This window comes from Cynocephalus volans, chromosome 7 (genome assembly GCF_027409185.1).
Source record: "Cynocephalus volans isolate mCynVol1 chromosome 7, mCynVol1.pri, whole genome shotgun sequence".
NCBI classification, from domain to species: Eukaryota; Metazoa; Chordata; class Mammalia; order Dermoptera; family Cynocephalidae; genus Cynocephalus; species Cynocephalus volans.
The window spans coordinates 83,073,317-83,092,081 of NC_084466.1; the positions used below are offsets into that span (position 1 = coordinate 83,073,317).

The window sequence follows — 18,765 nt, forward strand, 5'->3', positions numbered from 1 at the left end:
TAATTTAAAAGGCATCTTCCTGTAATTATGTTAATTTGTGTATTTTATCAATAACGACTACCAAAATTCAATTGTAATTAGTTTGTATTCCAGAAGAAATCTATTTTAAAATACATTTCAAGTAATTTCCAAATTACTTTTGCCTTAGCCAATGGTTATAGACATATTAAAAATATATCAATAACAATATAGTACAATTCTTTTAAAGAAACAAATACTTATCTGCAGTGTTTCTTCTATAAAATAAATAAAAATACTTGAGTTTTCAAAAAATAATTCCCCTGTGCTTGAGGATACCAGTATGTGGAATTTCATGGAGGATTTTCTAGTTATTAACAGAGTTTCTGAAAACTTTAACTGTGAAAACCTGTCACCAAAAATGACACATAAGCCATCTAAACCGAAAAGGAGTAGGATGAAGTGAGAAAACGAGATCACGACATAAATGTAAGAGGGGAAAATACTGCAACTTCAAAAAGCATTTAAAAAAAAAGCATTTTCATGCATATTTGAATCCCCCAAAATGGAATATTCCTTGGATATTTAATATCACTGTTTAAATTGAAATGACAGAAAGTTTTTTCTTCCTTATACTTGTATTTGGATACAAATACATGCATGGTACCATATAAATGTAATAATAAGTTTATCCACTGACCTCAATTTGGAAGTCAGTACCTGCATTTTAACTTTCAGTAGATTAAAATCAACAAATCTTACAGCCTTTTGCCTTTATTCAGTGATTCATTTGGAATATTATTCAACTGACAAATATTTATTGATCACCTACTATGTGCCAGGCATATTACAGGGTTAACGAGTTTTCAATGTTACTTTTTTAAAAAAACAATTGATTTTTTTTTTTAACAACTGTTAAACTGTTCAAGTTGAACAAAATAATTCACTAAAAAACCTATGAATTATCTTCATTTTAAAAACCTTTAAAAAATTAACAGTATTTTAAATCTACATATTTAATCCCATCTAATAATTTATGAGTTGGTAAATTTAGCATTGCACCATCATCACATAAAGTTGGGCATCACAAGCCCAGTTCAGGTGCAGTGGTTAATTTCACATGGGGAAATGTGGAGGGGAGAGGGAGGTTCTTTCCTTTAAAGCTGTAGTCTCTTTGGACAATCACATAGCTACTGCATTGAAATCAACTTGCTAACATAAAAGTAATAAAATGTCATTGGTAATCAGAAAAAAGATGACTTACTGAGACTGCTTAGCTGGCGAATGATAGCGGCAAGAGTACTATTGGTTACACATTCGAGTTCACTGGTGATCCCCTCGGGCAGGGCTCCCCGGCACAGGTGCCGGGGCTCAATGTTCCTCTTCACTAAAGGCATGGCTCACAATCTGAAAATTAAAAAGACATTTTTTAAAAAGCTCACAGTCACATTTTAACAAATCTAGAGTTTCCTATTTCTACATGAATCAGCTAAAATGCAACAAATATTGAACTACTTAAATGAATTTTATAGATTTCAAATATATATGTATAGTATAATTCTACTTTTAAAGAAAAATAATGTATGCCAGATCTCCCGTTAAGGAAGAGAGAACCCAATACATGCATTTTTATCTCCTTCCCTCTCCACCAAAATGATGAAAGACAGAAAAGGCAAAAGCCCACAAGTACTCAAGCAGGAGATGGAACAGCAGCCACGAAACCAGATTAAGAGATGGAAAAGGACAGAGCTAGGCTGCAAGGGACTGAGGGTGGGAGCAGGCAGAAAGTAAATACACCTGAGCCACAGAACCTTCCCATCCTCACTACCAAGGCTCAAGAACAGGAGGCGCCAGGTACCTCCAAAACATGGGAATGCAGGGGAAGAAACAGGAGGAATGGCTTTTAAAAATCCATTTAAAACTTCTTTCTCCCTTCCTGGGCTGCCCTTCCTTGGCTGCCCTTCCTCTACCACATCCAGAATGTTTTACTCTCTGTAAAAGGTAAATTAGAGAACCAGAACTTGGGATGCTAGGCTTGGCTAAGGGTAGGGTAGGAAATGCACTAAAAACAGGAGTATTAAATCAAAGTCTCTACTGACTGGCGAGACAGATCTACCTGTCCCCAGCTCAGCTCCCTACTCCACTTGGCTCCTGGAACACAGGCAGTCTGGTTTTTACTCCCTACCCAAAGAGTCTGGAACATTCCTCCCCGGGGGATGTTTGTAGAGAGCAGATCTACAAACATTAACATTGGGGAAGAAGGCTCCTTCCTATTAAAATTGCCAGCCAGGTCACCTTTCAATCACACTTGTCAATAATCCCCCCAAGCCCTTGATGTCCAATCAGCTTTTAGTGCCTCAGATTTAAACAAGAAGAGATAGTCAAGGATCACCAGACACTTCAGAAAAGACTTTCTCAACATCTTGGGAACACCTTTCACCTCTTTCTTCAAAAAGTACATCATAAAGGAAATGAAATCTCAAATTTCTGTTTAAGGAGGTATATATAGTTTCAAACCCACTACTCTTACAACAAACCTACACCTCACACAACACTAGACAATACAATGCCTGGGATATATTTCCATTTTGACAAGATTATCCTACTGCCCAACTTGCAAGAATAGAAACACAGAAAAGCCTGGGACCTTGATGACATCTGTTAGCAGTTAAACCACCCCTGAAATGCCATTCTGGAATTCTTATTATGTGAGACAAATAACATCCTATTTGTTTAAGACACTGTAGTTGGGTTTTCTCTTACCTGAAGTAAAACGTATTCCCAGCTAATACAGCCATGAATGGTATAGTGTACCTGTAGAAGAACCTGGGCTGTGGGAAGCACACAATAAGTCTTTTTCTTTCTCCTTTCTTCATAACCTTTGGTTCATTCATTCAATAAATACTTACTGAGCACCCACCACACACCCAGTGGCACGGGAGGTGACAAGGATGCAATGGTGTGAAGACAGACAAGGTCCCTCCCACAATGGAATGCTATTCTAGTGGGAAAGACAGACATTGATCAAACTGTGCAGATTAACGCACCTTCCCACTGTGATTGGTGCTACAAGGAGGGACTGAAGGGCTATGAAACATCTGGGGGGCAGGTGCTGAGCTATCTCAGGAGTCAGGGCAGCCTCTCTGTGCATGTGACCATGGAAATGAAACCTAAGGGTGAATACAGCTGGTTCACAAAAGGTCTGCGGCAGGGGTAACACGGAGACTGAAGTGGAGGAGGGCAAATGTGGATGGCAGGTACCAGTAAAGAGCTCTGCAGAACTTCAACGTGTTTATTCACTATTTCTGCCTTACGTCTATGAAGACGGTGGTGAGCACGCTGACCACACTCTCACATCCACAGACTCAGGCGCACTGCCTATGGCACATCACTTCACCCCTCGGTGCCTCAGTTTCCTCCCACAAAATGGGAATAACAACATTTTCCCACTGGGAAATGGGTGAATACCTACTCAAAAAATGAGGACTTAATGAGTTATTACATATATAAATCACTTAGAACAGTGTCTGGCATAAAGTGTCACTCATAAAAAAAGTGACTTATTTAAATCTTATTGCATCTTATATATTGACTGCTATAATGTTAATTATTATTCTGATTATAATAATGAAACAAGAATAATTTGCTGGTTGAGGCTAAAGTCTAACCTCAGAAAATAGACAGCAATAAATACATTATTAAAGGAAGAGGTACACACCCAGGGTAGGAGTGCTAAAATATGAAAATTGTAGACATGGAGGTCTTTAAGCAAAAGTGTAAAAGATTTATTGTGAGTTGTTACTTGTTTCTTGAAGAATCAATTAGAATAATAGGATGGTACCTAATCACAATAAAATAAACTAGAAAACTAGAATTCATCATTAGGAAAAAATCCATTAGTAAACTTAATAAAAGAATAATGTGTGGGAAAGAAAAATACTGAACACTGATCAGCAGGGAACCATTCCATGAGAACTAGGAGGAAATTAAGCCACAGAAAAGATGATGTCCATAAAGAAGCACAGAGCAACCAAAGGGGGAAGGGAGGGGCTGGCAAAAGTTTCTAAAGATACCGCAGATGAGCTAATGAACCAGACGCACTGCACACGCCTGAACTCATCAGCAGTCTGCTTGTAATGCTGGTCTGTGAAAGTGGCCCAAGCATTAATTATCCTCTAAATAATTTATCAAAAAAAGGTTGTCCAAGAGCTGAGGAGCTGAATGCTGACTGTGTGCACCATATTCTCCTCTTCCACATTCGTTTTGTATTTATTCAGGATGAAATGCTGCTCTCTCCCCATATTTTTAAACCTTTGACATGCCCAGAAATCTGTCAGTATAGCATCTCCCCAGCCACCACCCACATTTATTTGGACCTACAATTATTCAAATACACAGAACCCTAATTACACACGAAACACGCTGACGTCCCACCGTCATGTCTAAAACATATCCAAACCAGTTAAATACCTTCCTCCATCTTCTCCTGAACTCAGCAGCTCCCCAATACCAAACACCTCTGTCATTTTAGCATATCTCGGAGCTAGCTCAGGCTGTTCCCCACATAGGGAACGTCTGTCCCTGTCATTCATTTCTACAAGTCAATGTCCCTTGATGCCCCACCCCACCCCTGCCAAAGGCCTTCAGCCTTGCATTCAAGACATCTCTTTCTTGATCACAGAGGACTGCAGACAAAACAACACAGTGACACTGGGAGGCTCACTGTATACTTGGCAGAACTGCTGTAAGTGTTAACCCGGGGACTCGCTTAAGATGTTACTAGGGCACAAAAGAGAAACCATGTAGTTTCTTTATCCTGATGCTCTGACATCAGGGGCCTTGCTAACCTAGAGGTTACCAGTTCCTAGAGATAGTGAGCAACTCACCCAAGGGCATGCTGTTCAAATGTAGACCAACCAGTCCAGAGCCCACACCCATCAGCTCCTATATCGGGCTCTCACACTCCAGCCACTATCTATCCACCCTATCATCCCACAGCCAAGCACCAGCCAACTACAAACAGCTCTTAAGCTGTAGAGCCCACTGCAAGAATTCAAACTAGACAGACCTGAACCTGCTAGCCCTGCCTTGCCCTTCCCACCCCACGGAAGCCACAATAAAGCCCCTGCCCACAGTTTCCCCCTCCCCCCACCTGCTGACAGACTCTGGTTATTCCCCAAGTGCTCCCTTCTCATGGGAACTATACATAACAAATTATCTCCTCACTGGCAGGCATCTTCTGCTCCCTTGGCCTCGGGATACTTCCAATTTTCTATTAATACACTGTATTTTAAAACAATAGGGAGGTCTGAGAAGGACACAGAAGAGGAGACATATCAGCACTTCACTCACTCCCCACTGACTATTCCAAGCAACCTGCAGGAGTCTCTGTGCCTGGTACCAGCAGGACTGAGTCTATGAATTCTGTGCTCCCCACATCCCTTGAACAGTCTTCAACACAACCTGATTATTCCAAGTGTCTACTGTCACACACCTACGTACACAAATGTGTGCATTTCTCTTCAGCCTCTCTTGGGGCATTTCAACTGTTGCTCCAGATTTCAGCCCTGACTATTCAATCCACAGCCTTCATTTCTCACTATCGTTATACCTTTACTTGGAGCTTCCACACTTGTCAAAATGCAAAAGACAACAGAGAGGCCATGCTACTATCCACAATTTTAGAAAAAGGGTTTCACAGGTCCTTTTTAAAGTTCTAATCACCTAACAATGATTTTTATCACTTTCAAATTCAGTGTGAAGTCCTCTAGCCGATGTATTTTTTTTCCAGACAGCCTTCATTTTATCTGACACTAATTCAGTTTTGAATAAATCAGAAAGCACGGAAAAGGTAAGAAAAAAAATGTTGGGCCAGTCATTACTTTTGAAAATGCCCTACAATTATGAAAACAAACCTGTAATAAACTAATCCAGTGACTCACCAAAGGAATACGTAAGCATGCCTCTCGTCCCTTTGTTGGAGGAACTACGACCCGTCCAAATCATTCCTCAAAGTCAATCTATATGCTAAGAATAAAACAAAGATTGCTAATGAAATGTTTAAGGATTATTGGAGGTTACGTAAAGTATTAGCGTTAGGGCTGTAGTCTGTCCAGCTTTTCTGGGAAATGTCTCAATTTAGTGAGAGACAACCTGGTTCACATAACCGTGAACTAGATTCCAGACCCAGCTGAAACCAGGCCAGGGTCCTTCCCAGGAAGTCGGATGTGGCTGCTCCCTTCAACAGTGAAAATGGATACCTCTCCCACCACGTGAAATAGAGACTGACAAAGTTAGTCCACAGCAAGAAAGCACAACCAAGTACCTGAGAGCAGCTCACAAAGACAAGCCCAAGACAAGGACTGCCCAACAGCTCTGCCAGATCTCTCCTAGCCACCGTGGCAGATGAGGAGAGAACGCTCCCACCAAACCTTCTCCTCTCTGCAGGGGTCAGGCTGGCTGTGTGGTCTGATGGCTCTTCCAGCCTCCCCAGCTCCCACTTGATTTCCTGTCACAAAGGCCATTTCCTTAGTCGAATCCCTGCACCTCTGATCCCATCTTGGGGTCTGCTTCTCAGACTCAGACTAATCCAAATGGCCTGAGAATGGTCTAGGAGGCAGGTGGTGAGATGGGGATTTAGGACTTGCTCACAATCCACTCTGCAGGTGAGGAAAATGCTGTCCTAACTGATAGATGGGGTACGGACAGTCCCTGGTGCAGGTCATGGTCCAACTGCTAAAGATTTTACTGGTGGTGACCTGAAAAATGTCCTGGCAGAGGGAAATGCCAAGCCGGTGCAATGAGGCAGACACTTGGAAGACTCAGAGTGAAAAACACCTACAAAAACAGCAGAGTTGGCCAGTTACTGCTAAGTTGTACTGATGCCCTGCATAAGGACGAGACTGAAAGCTGTAACAAGTTAACAGCTAAGTGTGAGAACGATAGGGCATTCCTGGTGGGTACAAAGTGGTCCTCAAGGAGACATATACTGGAAAGGCAGACATAATGGAGAACTGTGGGCTGCAGACCCAACAGGGAAACTTACAGAGCTGGAAATGTCTGAATGCTTGGCCGGGGCAGGTATAGGATGCAGGTACAGACCCATGTGGAGAAAACCCAGCATCCTCCAAATTGGGATGAGACTTCTAGATGGATGCCCATGATGCTGCTGAGTCCAAACATCTTCCCACTGTCTCCCACCAGAACCTTCTGGGCTTGCACTTGGTTGAGCTGGAAGATGCTCCAGAGGCTCTCCCCACAAGGTGACAGGTCCCCATCCCCCCCCAACACTGCATGCATGTCTTCTTCCTGGATGCCAAGTTGGTAACTAGGGACAAATCCCAGCATAACCCATCTATGGAAGTGCGGGCCTGATGAGAGGAAAGAGATCTACACACCATGTTCAATAGAACAGAAATGCAGTGGCTAGTACACTGGAGGCCTTGGTAAGACACATGTGCTCCAGAGAGTGGCAGATAAACCCTATGAAGATTCAGAGTCTAGAGGGACCTGATAGTCAGGGGCATGCTGAAATATCCCCTCCTAAGTAAAGGACAAACTGCCACATCTTGCATCCCCCAATGCTCAGAAGGAAGCCCAATGCCCATCAAGTTGGGTTCTGGAGGCAACACACCTGGGACTATTGCTCTGGCCCCCAGACTGGGTGACATGCAGCTGCCATCCTTGAATGGGGTCTGGAGCAAGAAAGGACCCTGCAGTTTAGGCTGTGGTATAAGCAGCCTGGCTGCTCAGGCTGCACGACTCAGCAGACCCATGATGGTACAGAGGTGTCAATGGTGGGAGAAGACACAGATTGGACCTTACAGTGAGGGCCAGAGGGAGAATCAAATGCATGCCTCTGGGACTCTGCTTTCACATCAGAGAATTACACACTCTTTGAAAAAACCTCATGGTGTATTACCAGGCCCTGGTAAAGACCATGGAACACTATGGGTCCAAGCATCCAAGTCTCCCCAGAATGAGCTGCCAGCCAAGTTATTAATTCAAACTAGCAAAACAGAGCCAGAGCAGAACCAGTAGGCACAAGTGAGTTGCATGCACAGGGGACCCAGACATCCAAGTCACTCACCAGAGCTGCAGTGCTCCACCACTGCCTCGTAGCTGGGTGTTACAGGGAGAACCATTCCATCCAGCTGAGGGACAAGAGAAAGCCCAAGATTGGTTTTCAGAAGGGTCAGCTTGGCATGTGTGTGCCAATCAATGGACTGTGGCTGCACTACAGCAGCATTTGGGGATGGCCCCAGACGGCAGTGAGGAAAATCTTCCCAACAGGTGGAGCTGCAAGAAGCACATTAGTTCATCCACTTTGTGCAGACGGAAAAGTAGCCTGAGCTGAGAATACATGTGGATCCTTGGGCAGTGGTCATAGAACTACAAGATGAGAGATAAGGAGATGTGGATAAAGCCAGAGGGGTGGAAACCAGGGCGTGGGAATAGCGTAAAGCTTTCTGCATCACAAATAACCCCCAGTGGGAAATTCCCAACCACGGAAGACACACTGAACACAAAGTAGACAATATTTGCCAGCCTGAGTCATCAGTTCCCCCCAAATTGGCCCAATGGAGTCCTATACATCATCCCGTCCGAGCCACTTCATAGAAGAGATGTTTTGGGAGCCTCTGCAGGCTTCATCTTCAACACCATCCCTTCACTACTTAAAATGAGTTATCTATTTGTAAACTGATGATGTCTTTAAGGCATTGTCCCCATAAACTTCCTGTACAGCATCAATGATTTCATCATTTTTCCACCTAAGCTTCATCATAAATTTGATGTTTGTTCTTGCTTCAATTTTAGCAGAATTCACATTGCTCTGTAGGGGATCTTTTCAAACCGATGTCTTATCCTTCTTAGTGCACCAGACTAGATCCTATTCAGACATGTTACAACAAGCTACTATGAGTTTATTTTGGTGAAAAAGAATTTGAAATCTATGCAAAGTTTTTCATAACATGCATTTTCCATGAACTTTATGAAGACCCCCTCATATTAATTCTTCAAAATTTGTTGAGATTTGCTTTTTGGCCCAAAAATGGTTTGCCTTGGGGAGTGTTCCATGTGCACTTCAAAGCATATGTATTTGGCTGCATTCACTGATGGTATTGGGAGATGTTGTATATCCTTATCTAATTTCCAATATGCTTGTACTACAAATTACTGAGAGGAGTTGCTGAAAATGTCAGTGATAATTGCATACTTGTCAACTTCTCCACTGAGTTCTCTCAGGTTTTGTTTGTTTATTTTGAAGGTATGTTGTTGAATGTATCCACACATTTAAGATTATATCTTCTTGGTGACATGACCCCATTATCATCATGTGATGTTCAACTTAATAATCCCTTTTCTGAACTTTGATATTAGAACACTCATTCTTTCTTCTTTTGTGTTTACATCCTTTAAATTTTAACCTTTCTGTGTCTTTATATTTAAAGTGAGTTTATTCTAGACAGCATATGGTTGGGTCCTGCTTTTTTATCCAATCTTACAATTTCTGACTTGGAACTGGGGTATTTAGATCATCTATATTCCATGTGATTGTTGATATGGATGAATAAACCTTTCATATTGCTAGTGGTTTTCTATTAGTCCCATGTGTTCTTTGTTCCAAAAGTTCTTTGTTTGCCTTCTTTTAGTTATTTTTTATGATGTCACTTTACCTCCATAAATGGCTTTTATTCACTTTTTGCTTTTACCTTTTTTTTTTTTTTGGTGGTTGCCCTGAAACATATAAAGTATATTTTTAACTTATCACATCTACCTTCAAATATTATTAAAATACTTCACGCATAGTAACTTCAGAAGAGTGTGATGCCTAATTTTATCTGTCAACGTGACTGGGCTACGACATGCCCAGATGGCTGGTAAACCATTTCTGGATATGTCTGTGAAGGTGTTTCTGGAAGAGATCAGCACTGGAATCAGCAGACAGAGTGAAGAAGATCTGCACTCACCAATGTAGGCGAGCATCATCCAATTCACTGCAAACCCAAATAGAATAAAAAGGTAGAAGAAAGACAATTTATCTCTCTTCTCAAGCTGTGACATCCATCTTCTCTTCCTCTCAGACATTAAAGTTTCTAGTCTTCAGGTCTTCAGATTCTGAGGCTTATACCAGAGATGCCCTCAGGCCTTTGATGTTGAACTGGGAGTTACACCATCAACTCCCCTAGTTCTCAGGCCTTCAAACTCAGACTGAATTACACTCCACTTCCTGGGTTTCCAGCTTACAGAGACAGACCGTGGAACCTTTCAGCCTCCATAATCACATGAGCCACTTCCCATAACAAACCTCCTCATATATCTATATACAAAGGTTATTTCAAAGGTGCATGGAACAATAGAACTGAAAACTAATATGAATCTTTCCATAAACTTTTTGAAGTACCCTCGTATATTTATCCTATTGGTTCTGTTTCTCTGGAGAACCTTCATAAAAATAGTTTATTTCCATCTCCCTCCATGCTTTGTCTTATGTTGTCACATATTTTACTTGTTATAAACCCCATAATACACTGTTATTGTTTTTGCTTTGGATGATTATCATTTAAAGTAATTAAAAATAAGGAAAAATACAACATATTTACCCTCATTTTTGCCATTTCAGGGTCTCTTCATTTCTTTGTGTAGATCTAAACTGCCATTTGATACCCCTTCTGCCTAAAGAACTTCCTTTAACATTTCTAACAGTGCAAATCTCTGGCAATAAATTCCCTCAGCTTTTGTTTGTCTGAAAAATTCTTTATTTTGCCTTTATTTTGCAAAGGTATTATTGCTGGGTAAAGAATTTAGATTGACAGGGCTAAGGTTTTTTTTTTTGCCTTGTGGTACTTTAAAGATGTTGTTCCACTGTTCCTATGACTTTCATAATCTCAGACAAGAAATCTACTATTATTCTTATCTTTGTTCCTCTGTAATACTTCTTTTTACTGTGAATGCCTCCAAGACTTTCCCCTTTATCTTGGGTATTCCAGCAACTTTATTCTGGTGTTTATAAAATTTGGGAAGGTTCACGTTTTTTATATACAGCTTGGGGTTTTCTGAGATTCTTGAATCTGTTTGTCTTTCATTAGGTGTTTGCTGTCTTTAATTTTCAATAATTCTCAGCAATTTTCCCTTCAAGTATTTCTTCTGGACAATACTCTGTCTCTCTTTTCCTTCTGGGTTTTAAACTACATGTATGTTAGATTACAGATGCTGTTCCATAGCTCTTAGATGCTCTGTTTTGTCCACCCTCTATTTTTTACCTCTCTTTCTCTTTCCTTCATATGTTTCATTTTCTTTTTATATTCTGTTGATTTAGCTTCAGTTAGTTGATTCTTTCCTCAGTTATATCCAGTCTGCTGATAAACCTGACTTATATTGTAGTTTCCAGTAGTTTCCATTTAACTCTTAAAAAAAAAAAAAAAGTTTCAGGTCTGGCCAGAGAGCTCAGTCAGTTAGAGTGTGGTGTTGTAACACCAAGATCAAGGATTCAGATCCCTGCACCAGACAGCTGCCAAAAAAAAAAAAAGTTTCCATCTCTCTGTTGATATTCTCCATGAGTCCATGCATGCTGTCCACCTTTCCCACTACATCCTTTAATCTGCTAATCATAGTTATTTTAAAGTCCCTGTCTGATAGTTCCCAAATCTAAGTTATCTCTGAGTCTGTTTCATTGATGGTTTTATCTCTTCATTTACAATGGGTCATTCTTTGTTTTTCTGTCTTAATTTTTTGATGAATGCTAGACATCATCTGTAAAACAGCAGAGACTAGATAACCAGTATTTCTGTCTAGAAATGGGTTTCCATGGCCTTCCGGCAGGCCGTTACTAAGAGGAATGGAGTTAACTTAGTGTTTGAGAGAGATGTGTTGTTATTGTTAACTGACACAACACAGCATCAAAATCCCCTAGCAACTGGCTGTTATCCAATGCCTAGTGGGCCAGAATTTTCTCAGTGTTCCTGGTATACCTTGCAGTCCCTTCACAATTATGTCACAAAGGTGGTCCCTCTCCACATTCTCACTCTCCAGAGAAGATTGCTATTGCTTTGTTACTAAGAGCTAGCCTCCATGGTTCTACTGGTCCATCCTAAATCTTAGAAAGGATATGTATATTGGACCTCAGAGAGAGGCCTTCTCAGGATCTGTGCCTCTCTTCCATAACAACCAAACTCTGTCTTATATTTGCCCCTGTCCTGGGCATGAGAGAGTTCCTGCCCCTTATGCAGCAGAAGCAGACCTTTGCTTTTGCATCAGTGAAAGAACGGGGCCCTAAAAGGTTGTCCTGCTTTTGCTACTGCCCTTTGCCCCAGAAGCAGAGGATCTTTCTGGTTACATGGAGCAGGAAAGAGGGTTTCCTAATCCTCTACATATTTTTTTCTGGGTCCTACAAGCTAGAGGGTTTTTTGACCACCCAGTAACTTTTGTGACACAGGAGAGAAGGCTCTGGAGGAAGCAAACATTCCATCATGCCAGTACCCCAGTGGCAGCTGATTACCTCCTGCGGGGCTACACTGAGGATCTGTCTAGTCTCCAGGTTTGCCCCTAATCTTTCCTACGAGCACCCAAGGGAGGCCTGCAGAAAAGAGGTTGTGAGTATGAATTCCCCTTGTATCTGGGGTTCCTGGTTATTCTCAACTGATGCATTAGCCCACATTCAACCTTTAATAATTCATTAATTTGCTGAAATTTTAGCTGATTTCTTCCTACTCACTTCTATCATGGTCACCTGTTCCTCTTGTCCTCTGCTAAATGTAAAACAGCCCACACATCCTGTGTCTCCTCAGGAGGGCTTGCCACTCTTTGGGATTTAAGTTATTACTTTGCAGATCATCCGGAATTTTCAGTTTAATAGAAGAAATTTCCCTTGAAACTTTTTACATCTTAACTGGAAAAGAAACTCCACCATCATGGTAAGAACAAAATTAGCACATCAGCTTTTTTTTTTTTTTTAAGACTTTAAACTGGTAACTATACTCACAAAGGAGAAAAAACAGTAAACTGACATTCTTGATGCATGACCACTCTCAGTATTTGTGTGTGCAGACCCCAAAGTGAGCAAACTATTTTGGAAAGAAAAGAATACCACTACTATATTAGCATAGATAATAGCTTTCATACATAGAATATACTGCAATGAGCCATATAAATTAAATTGAAACTCACAATTCTGATCATTCCCCAGGATATACAGCCACTGCAGAAAAGGTTGAGGGGATTTAGACTAGTATTAACTACATGAAGTCCTTATTACATATTTTTAAACTGTATTACTAATAATTAGAGCTAGATGAGTGTACGAAATTGACTGAATAGATTTTGTGATGGATTTTTTTCTCCACCGTGCAGGCATTAAGACTATTCTGCAAGTTTTGGGAGCATCCATAGCCTACAGAACCTGACAGTGTTAATGATTCTGTCTTTTCTATTCTGATGTGCCAGTAACCTTTGCTCTGATTGCTGCACGGCAGGCAATTAGAGTGCAGCACGTGGCAGAGCTAAATCACACAGTACAGACTACATTACACACACAAAACTAAATGTGTGCATACTGCAGATGTTTGGCTTTGTAATCATGTTTATTTCTATGTATGAGCTTTGCCCTCAAAATAAATGTGATTCAAGCAGAGTGGGCCCGTTCCAATGCCCATACGGGGTAGATGCTAGCCCAAGCTCTACATCTGACTTCTCACCTCACTACATACACCCTTTTCATTTTGAAGGACAAGGGCTATGTCACCTGCCTCAGTTTTACGGTAACCTTGCTTGGAGTCAAGAGCCTACTGACATTTCCCAGAAGATAGTCACTAATAACATTGCATTCCCACAGCCAAAGGGAAGGCCTAGGCTCCCTAAACTCCCAGCCTGTTAAATTATACTCTAGAGCTACACTGCCTTTACCTTCTCCTTCAGTTAAGCTTTAGATAAAAATTGTGATGGGGGTGGTGGAGAAGGACCACATAAAATTTAATCAATGTGAGCATTTCATTGGCATAAATGTTTCCATTTTGCTATTTGGAACATGGTCTGTATGTTTCTGCAGGATGAGAGACAGGAAGGCACAGAGAAGCAACACTGGATTAGGAACTGGAGGGCCTGGGATCTAATCCCAGTCCTGCCATTAACACCTGCATGACCCTGGGCAAGTTTCTTAATCAGGGTGGGCCTCCGTTTCCTCTCTTAAAAAACAGATACGCTCTCCCAGGCTCCCTCCAGCTCTAATATACCTCTGTTCTTTTCAGTTAGATATTCAGCTGACTTTCAGAAACTACCATTTGTGCGCTCTCCAAATATTTTGTGTTTCATTATGCTTTAGCCGGCAGAAATACAAAGAAAGAACAGATAAAAATATTAAAACAGAAAATATTCATGGTTTACTAAGACAGACATACAAACAAATTTACAATACAGTGTGACAGCACTGTATTAAAGGTATTTCTCATTACCTGAATACTAAAAACACAACTAGAAAGACTCCACTCCCTGTGGGGAGTAGGGGGGTACAGGGGTGGATAACACTGCATCACCAACCCTGCAGCACTGTGCCTGGCACACAGAGGCCACTCGACCAAAGTTAGAGGATGGAAGAATGGAGTTCAAGGCTTACAAGTAGGATCCCACCACTTTTTAAAAATCACTCAGCCTTTGCTTTATTGCCTCAACAACTAAATAATAAGTATCCCAGAAAAAAAAAAAAAGGGCAGACTTATGTCTACGGAATAACGTAATAATACATCCGAAAAAATCTTTGCCAAGTACCTATTTTTAGAGGACATTCTGGGATAAGAACAGTTAGTTTGTCTTCCATGGGCCAAATGAAGACACTTGAAGTGGAAGCTAATATCTGGTTCTCACTGAAAGAGCAGAGATTAGATGTCGAGGTTGAGACCTCTCTCCACCAAGGTTTTCACCACTGACTTCTGTCCTGCAGTTTCTCTGCTGTAGGTAGAAACCTCAAAGCCAGTAAAAAGTGAAGAAAAACAATCTATCGTGAGTGGGCATACAGAGAAGCAAAGCGGGGAGCTTGGTAAAGGACAAGCCTTCAGTCACCCCCCTGCCCTTCTCTCCTGGGGATGAGGGGAAAGCGCAAAGGGAGCTCAGAGAAAAACTTCTGTTCTAGAACTTGCCACCATTTATCTCTATGTATTTATACTTAAATTGATTTCTATGCTCTGTGTGTGTCCATTTAGACTTTTTAAAGTTAAATAAATTACTGAGTTCCTACTACATGTATTTTTAAATACATTCACATTTTATTTCTAAGTCTCTTTATGGCCGTGATGTGCATATAACCAGATACTCAGTACATTTGGGACTATAGAATATATTTTATACTTGAGCCTACATCTATTTTATATTTTTTGTTTTGCATAAAAATTTATTCTGATGCATGTTACTAACCCAGAAACCTCAAAGATGCTTTTACCAGTAACTATTTTCCTTCCCTGTTTTGACCAGGGAGACAAAACCAGATCTTTCATATATTTTTTAAGATTAATAGAACCTTGGAGATCCAGAGCAACTGCTTCATTTTATAGTCAAAGATCAAGACAAAGAGACCTAAAAGCTACAAGACCAAGGAGTAGGTACTAGAATCTCAGTCTCCACCTTCCACTGGTGCTCTGCCCACCACACCCCATTTGTAAATGTTCCCTACAAGCCCCATTCATAAATACAAGCCAAGACTACTTCATTTGTGTCTTACCATGATACGGAGGCAGCCAAAGTAGAGAAATATGTCTGCTTCAGTATCCAAGTAATCCTTGACTTCTAACACGATGCTCTATTGATTTTCCTTCCCTCTATCCCTGCAGGCCCCTCCCAATTTTTAACTCTCAAAAAACCTGACCATTTGCCATGAAGAGTCAACTCTAACGGAAAAGGAAGGAGTTGGTCTGCATTTCCAAGGTCCCACTTATATCAGATATTTTATTAACTTACTAAATAGATGGTTCTGTCTGGTCCCTCATCTCCTGTGTACTGCCCTGTTGCTGACTCTGTGCATGAGCTTTAGACCCCCATCATCTTGTTGTTTTGTACTTTTGATACCCATGCCTTTTTATAACATAACTGGCCTTTGGTTAGCAATTGTGTAGACCTAGATATTTGTATCCTATCCTACTTTCCAGGCCAGGGAAGCATTCTGCCTAGATCTCTGCAGACCATGATTCTGTATGATACCTGGTTAATCAAATTCCACTTGATATCTCCAGGAAGCTGTGTGCATAAGACTAGAGTATATACCCAGTCTGTAAGGAAACTTAGAGAAATACTGTTGGGTGTGGATAACCTAAGGAAACTGCAGGTTAACATGATGTTTGGGTCAAAGAAGGAGGACAATCTCCTTTCCCTAGATTTGGGATTATACGAGAATACTTTTAAAAGTTCACTGAAAAATACTGTTTAAAGATAAAACAATTCCTTCCATGACCTTTTTGAAGACCCCTCATATGTAATCTATTCTTTTTAGACCCTAGCACATGTTAAGCATATTCCTCAATTAAAATCAGAGACACATAACTAGGCTGCGTATGCTGTGTGTGTTCTACGTGTGTGTACATGATAACAGCTCATTTACAGAAAGTCATTTTGAAAGTTTTTGTAATTCCAAGTGAAGAACTGAAGAAATATAAACAAGTCTAGGTGAGGAGAATAAACAGAGCACCTAAGCTTAGGCTTCCCCTTCAGTTTCAAAACCACAGAAATAACAAAAAAGACCTACATTTAAAATATCTGTACCAACTGGACTACAAATGATAGATAACCTCCAAAAGTTGAAAGGCAATATAACCAGGTTAAAGGAAAAAAACCACAAGTGAAAAATACGACAGGAAGAGCTGTGGCCATCAGTAAGTGTGGCTGGAGAACCATTAGGAGAAGACCCAGGTGGTTCACATCAAACAAATACAAATAGCAGATGAATAAGACAAAGGGCAATGCCCTACATACCTCACCATCAGGAGAGCAGAACAATCATAAAACGCTACTTCTCCCTTAGCAAATTGGCAAAAATTTGTGTTTGGCTCATCTTACTCTGTTTTGTGTTGCTATAAGAAAATACATCAAACTGGGGTGACTTATAAAGAAAACAGGCTTATTTGGCTCACAGTTCTCTAGCCTGGAAATTGCATCTGATGTGGGCCATGACTGGCCAATTGCATCTGATGTGGGCCTCAGGCTACTTTCACTCAGGCAAAAAGTAGAAGGGCAGACTGTGTGTGCAAAAAGATCACATAGCAAGAGAGGAAGCAAGAGAGAAAAACCGAAGAAGCCTGAGTCTTAACAACTTGCTGTGACTGGAACTAATCCATTCTCAAGTGTTCCCTCAGCCCCAGGGAGGGCATTAATCTATTCATGAGGGATCGGTCCCCATGACCCAAACACCTCCCACTAGGTACCACATCCCAACACTGCCACATTGGGGATCAAATTTTCAATAGGAGTTTTGGTGGAGACAAATCATATCCAGACTGTAGCAGCTTTGTCAAGCCCTGCAAAGATTACAGGGAAACAGGAGACCTTGTTGGTGTATGGACGTGTAAATATTGTCAAATTGCCCTTCCAAAGAGTTATATCTAATAAAACCAAAAAATGCATACTTTCTTTTTTTTTTTTGGTGGCTGGCTGATAAGAGGATCTGAAACCTTGACCTTGGTGTTATCAGCACCACACTTTAACCAAGTGAGCTAAACAGCCAACCCCAGAAGATGCACACTTTTGACCTAACATTTCTACTTCTTTTTCTGAGAGTAGCACTCTCACTTGTGCACAAGGGTTAATGTACAAGAATGTTCACTGCAGCACTGCTTGACATAGTGAAAAACTGGAAGTGACTACCAACAGAAGAAAGGTAGCTGTTAAAAGCAACAGGATAAATATAAATGATCTCCAATACATAGTGATGAATGGAAAAAAAAAATCAAGGTTCAGAATAACAGTATACCATTCGTGTAAAAAGTACTATATGTATCCCCAACGACCCTCAGGCCCCTGCACCCTCCACGACCCTGCACCATCCACAGGATCCAGGCCAGGTAAGACCCAGCTCCTGAGAGGCCCACCCCACCAACCCTCAGGCCCCGATGCAGCAACAGACAAGCTGAGCATCAGCAACACTCTCTACCACTGCTGCAGACACCAGGATGGAACAAGTGGGCCATGAAAGCCTCAGCCACAATGACCAAACACCAATGGAGAGATACTAGAAATATGAAAAAACAAGAAAGCACGACACCACCAAAGGAATATAATAACTCTCAAAAGTATTAGATCCTATACAACAGGAAGTCCTTGAAATGACTGACAAGGAATTTTGAGCAACAATTTCAAGGAAACTCAATGAGATAAAGAAGACTCAGACAACACAATAAAATGAGGAAAAGTATACAGGACCTGAAAGAGACAATGAACAAAGAAATCAACACCCTGAAAAAGAATGTAGCAGAACTTGTGGAGCTGAAGGATTCATTCAGTGAAATAAAAAACACAACACAGAGCTTAACCAGCAGGCTAGAACAAGCAGAAAAGAGAATTTCTGACCTTGAAGACAACCTGTTCAAAATAACACAGGTGGAACAAAAAAAAGGAAAAAAGAATTTTAAAAATTGAAAAAAATCTAAGAGAGATAACAGAAACCTTAAGCACTCAAATATCTGAATCATGGGTATTCCAGAAGGGGAGGAAAAAGGAAATGGCATTGAAAACATATTCAATGATATAATAGAACAAAAATTCCTAGGTATAGGGAAAGATACATATCTTCAGATTCAGGAGGCTCAAAGATCCCCAAACATTTTCAACCGAAAA

At 40.9% G+C, this 18,765-nt stretch overlaps 1 protein-coding gene across 4 annotated transcripts in view; it reads right to left on the reverse strand.

The window, feature by feature from the left end:
- Window positions 1-18,765, reverse strand: part of WASF3 (WASP family member 3) — a 118,663-nt gene that overhangs the window by 43,157 nt on the left and 56,741 nt on the right. For 2 of the 4 annotated variants that reach the window (XM_063102790.1, XM_063102793.1), the window contains exons 3-4: window positions 8,048-8,111; window positions 1,223-1,365 (exon numbers count right to left, since the gene is read on the reverse strand). In XM_063102790.1, the coding sequence (XP_062958860.1) occupies window positions 1,223-1,355 (133 nt within the window). In that variant the 5' untranslated portion in view covers window positions 1,356-1,365; window positions 8,048-8,111. Of the gene's footprint in view, window positions 1-1,222; window positions 1,366-5,900; window positions 5,970-8,047; window positions 8,112-18,765 lie in introns of those variants that run through there. The other 2 variants (XM_063102792.1, XM_063102791.1) reach the window with 2 other exon arrangements.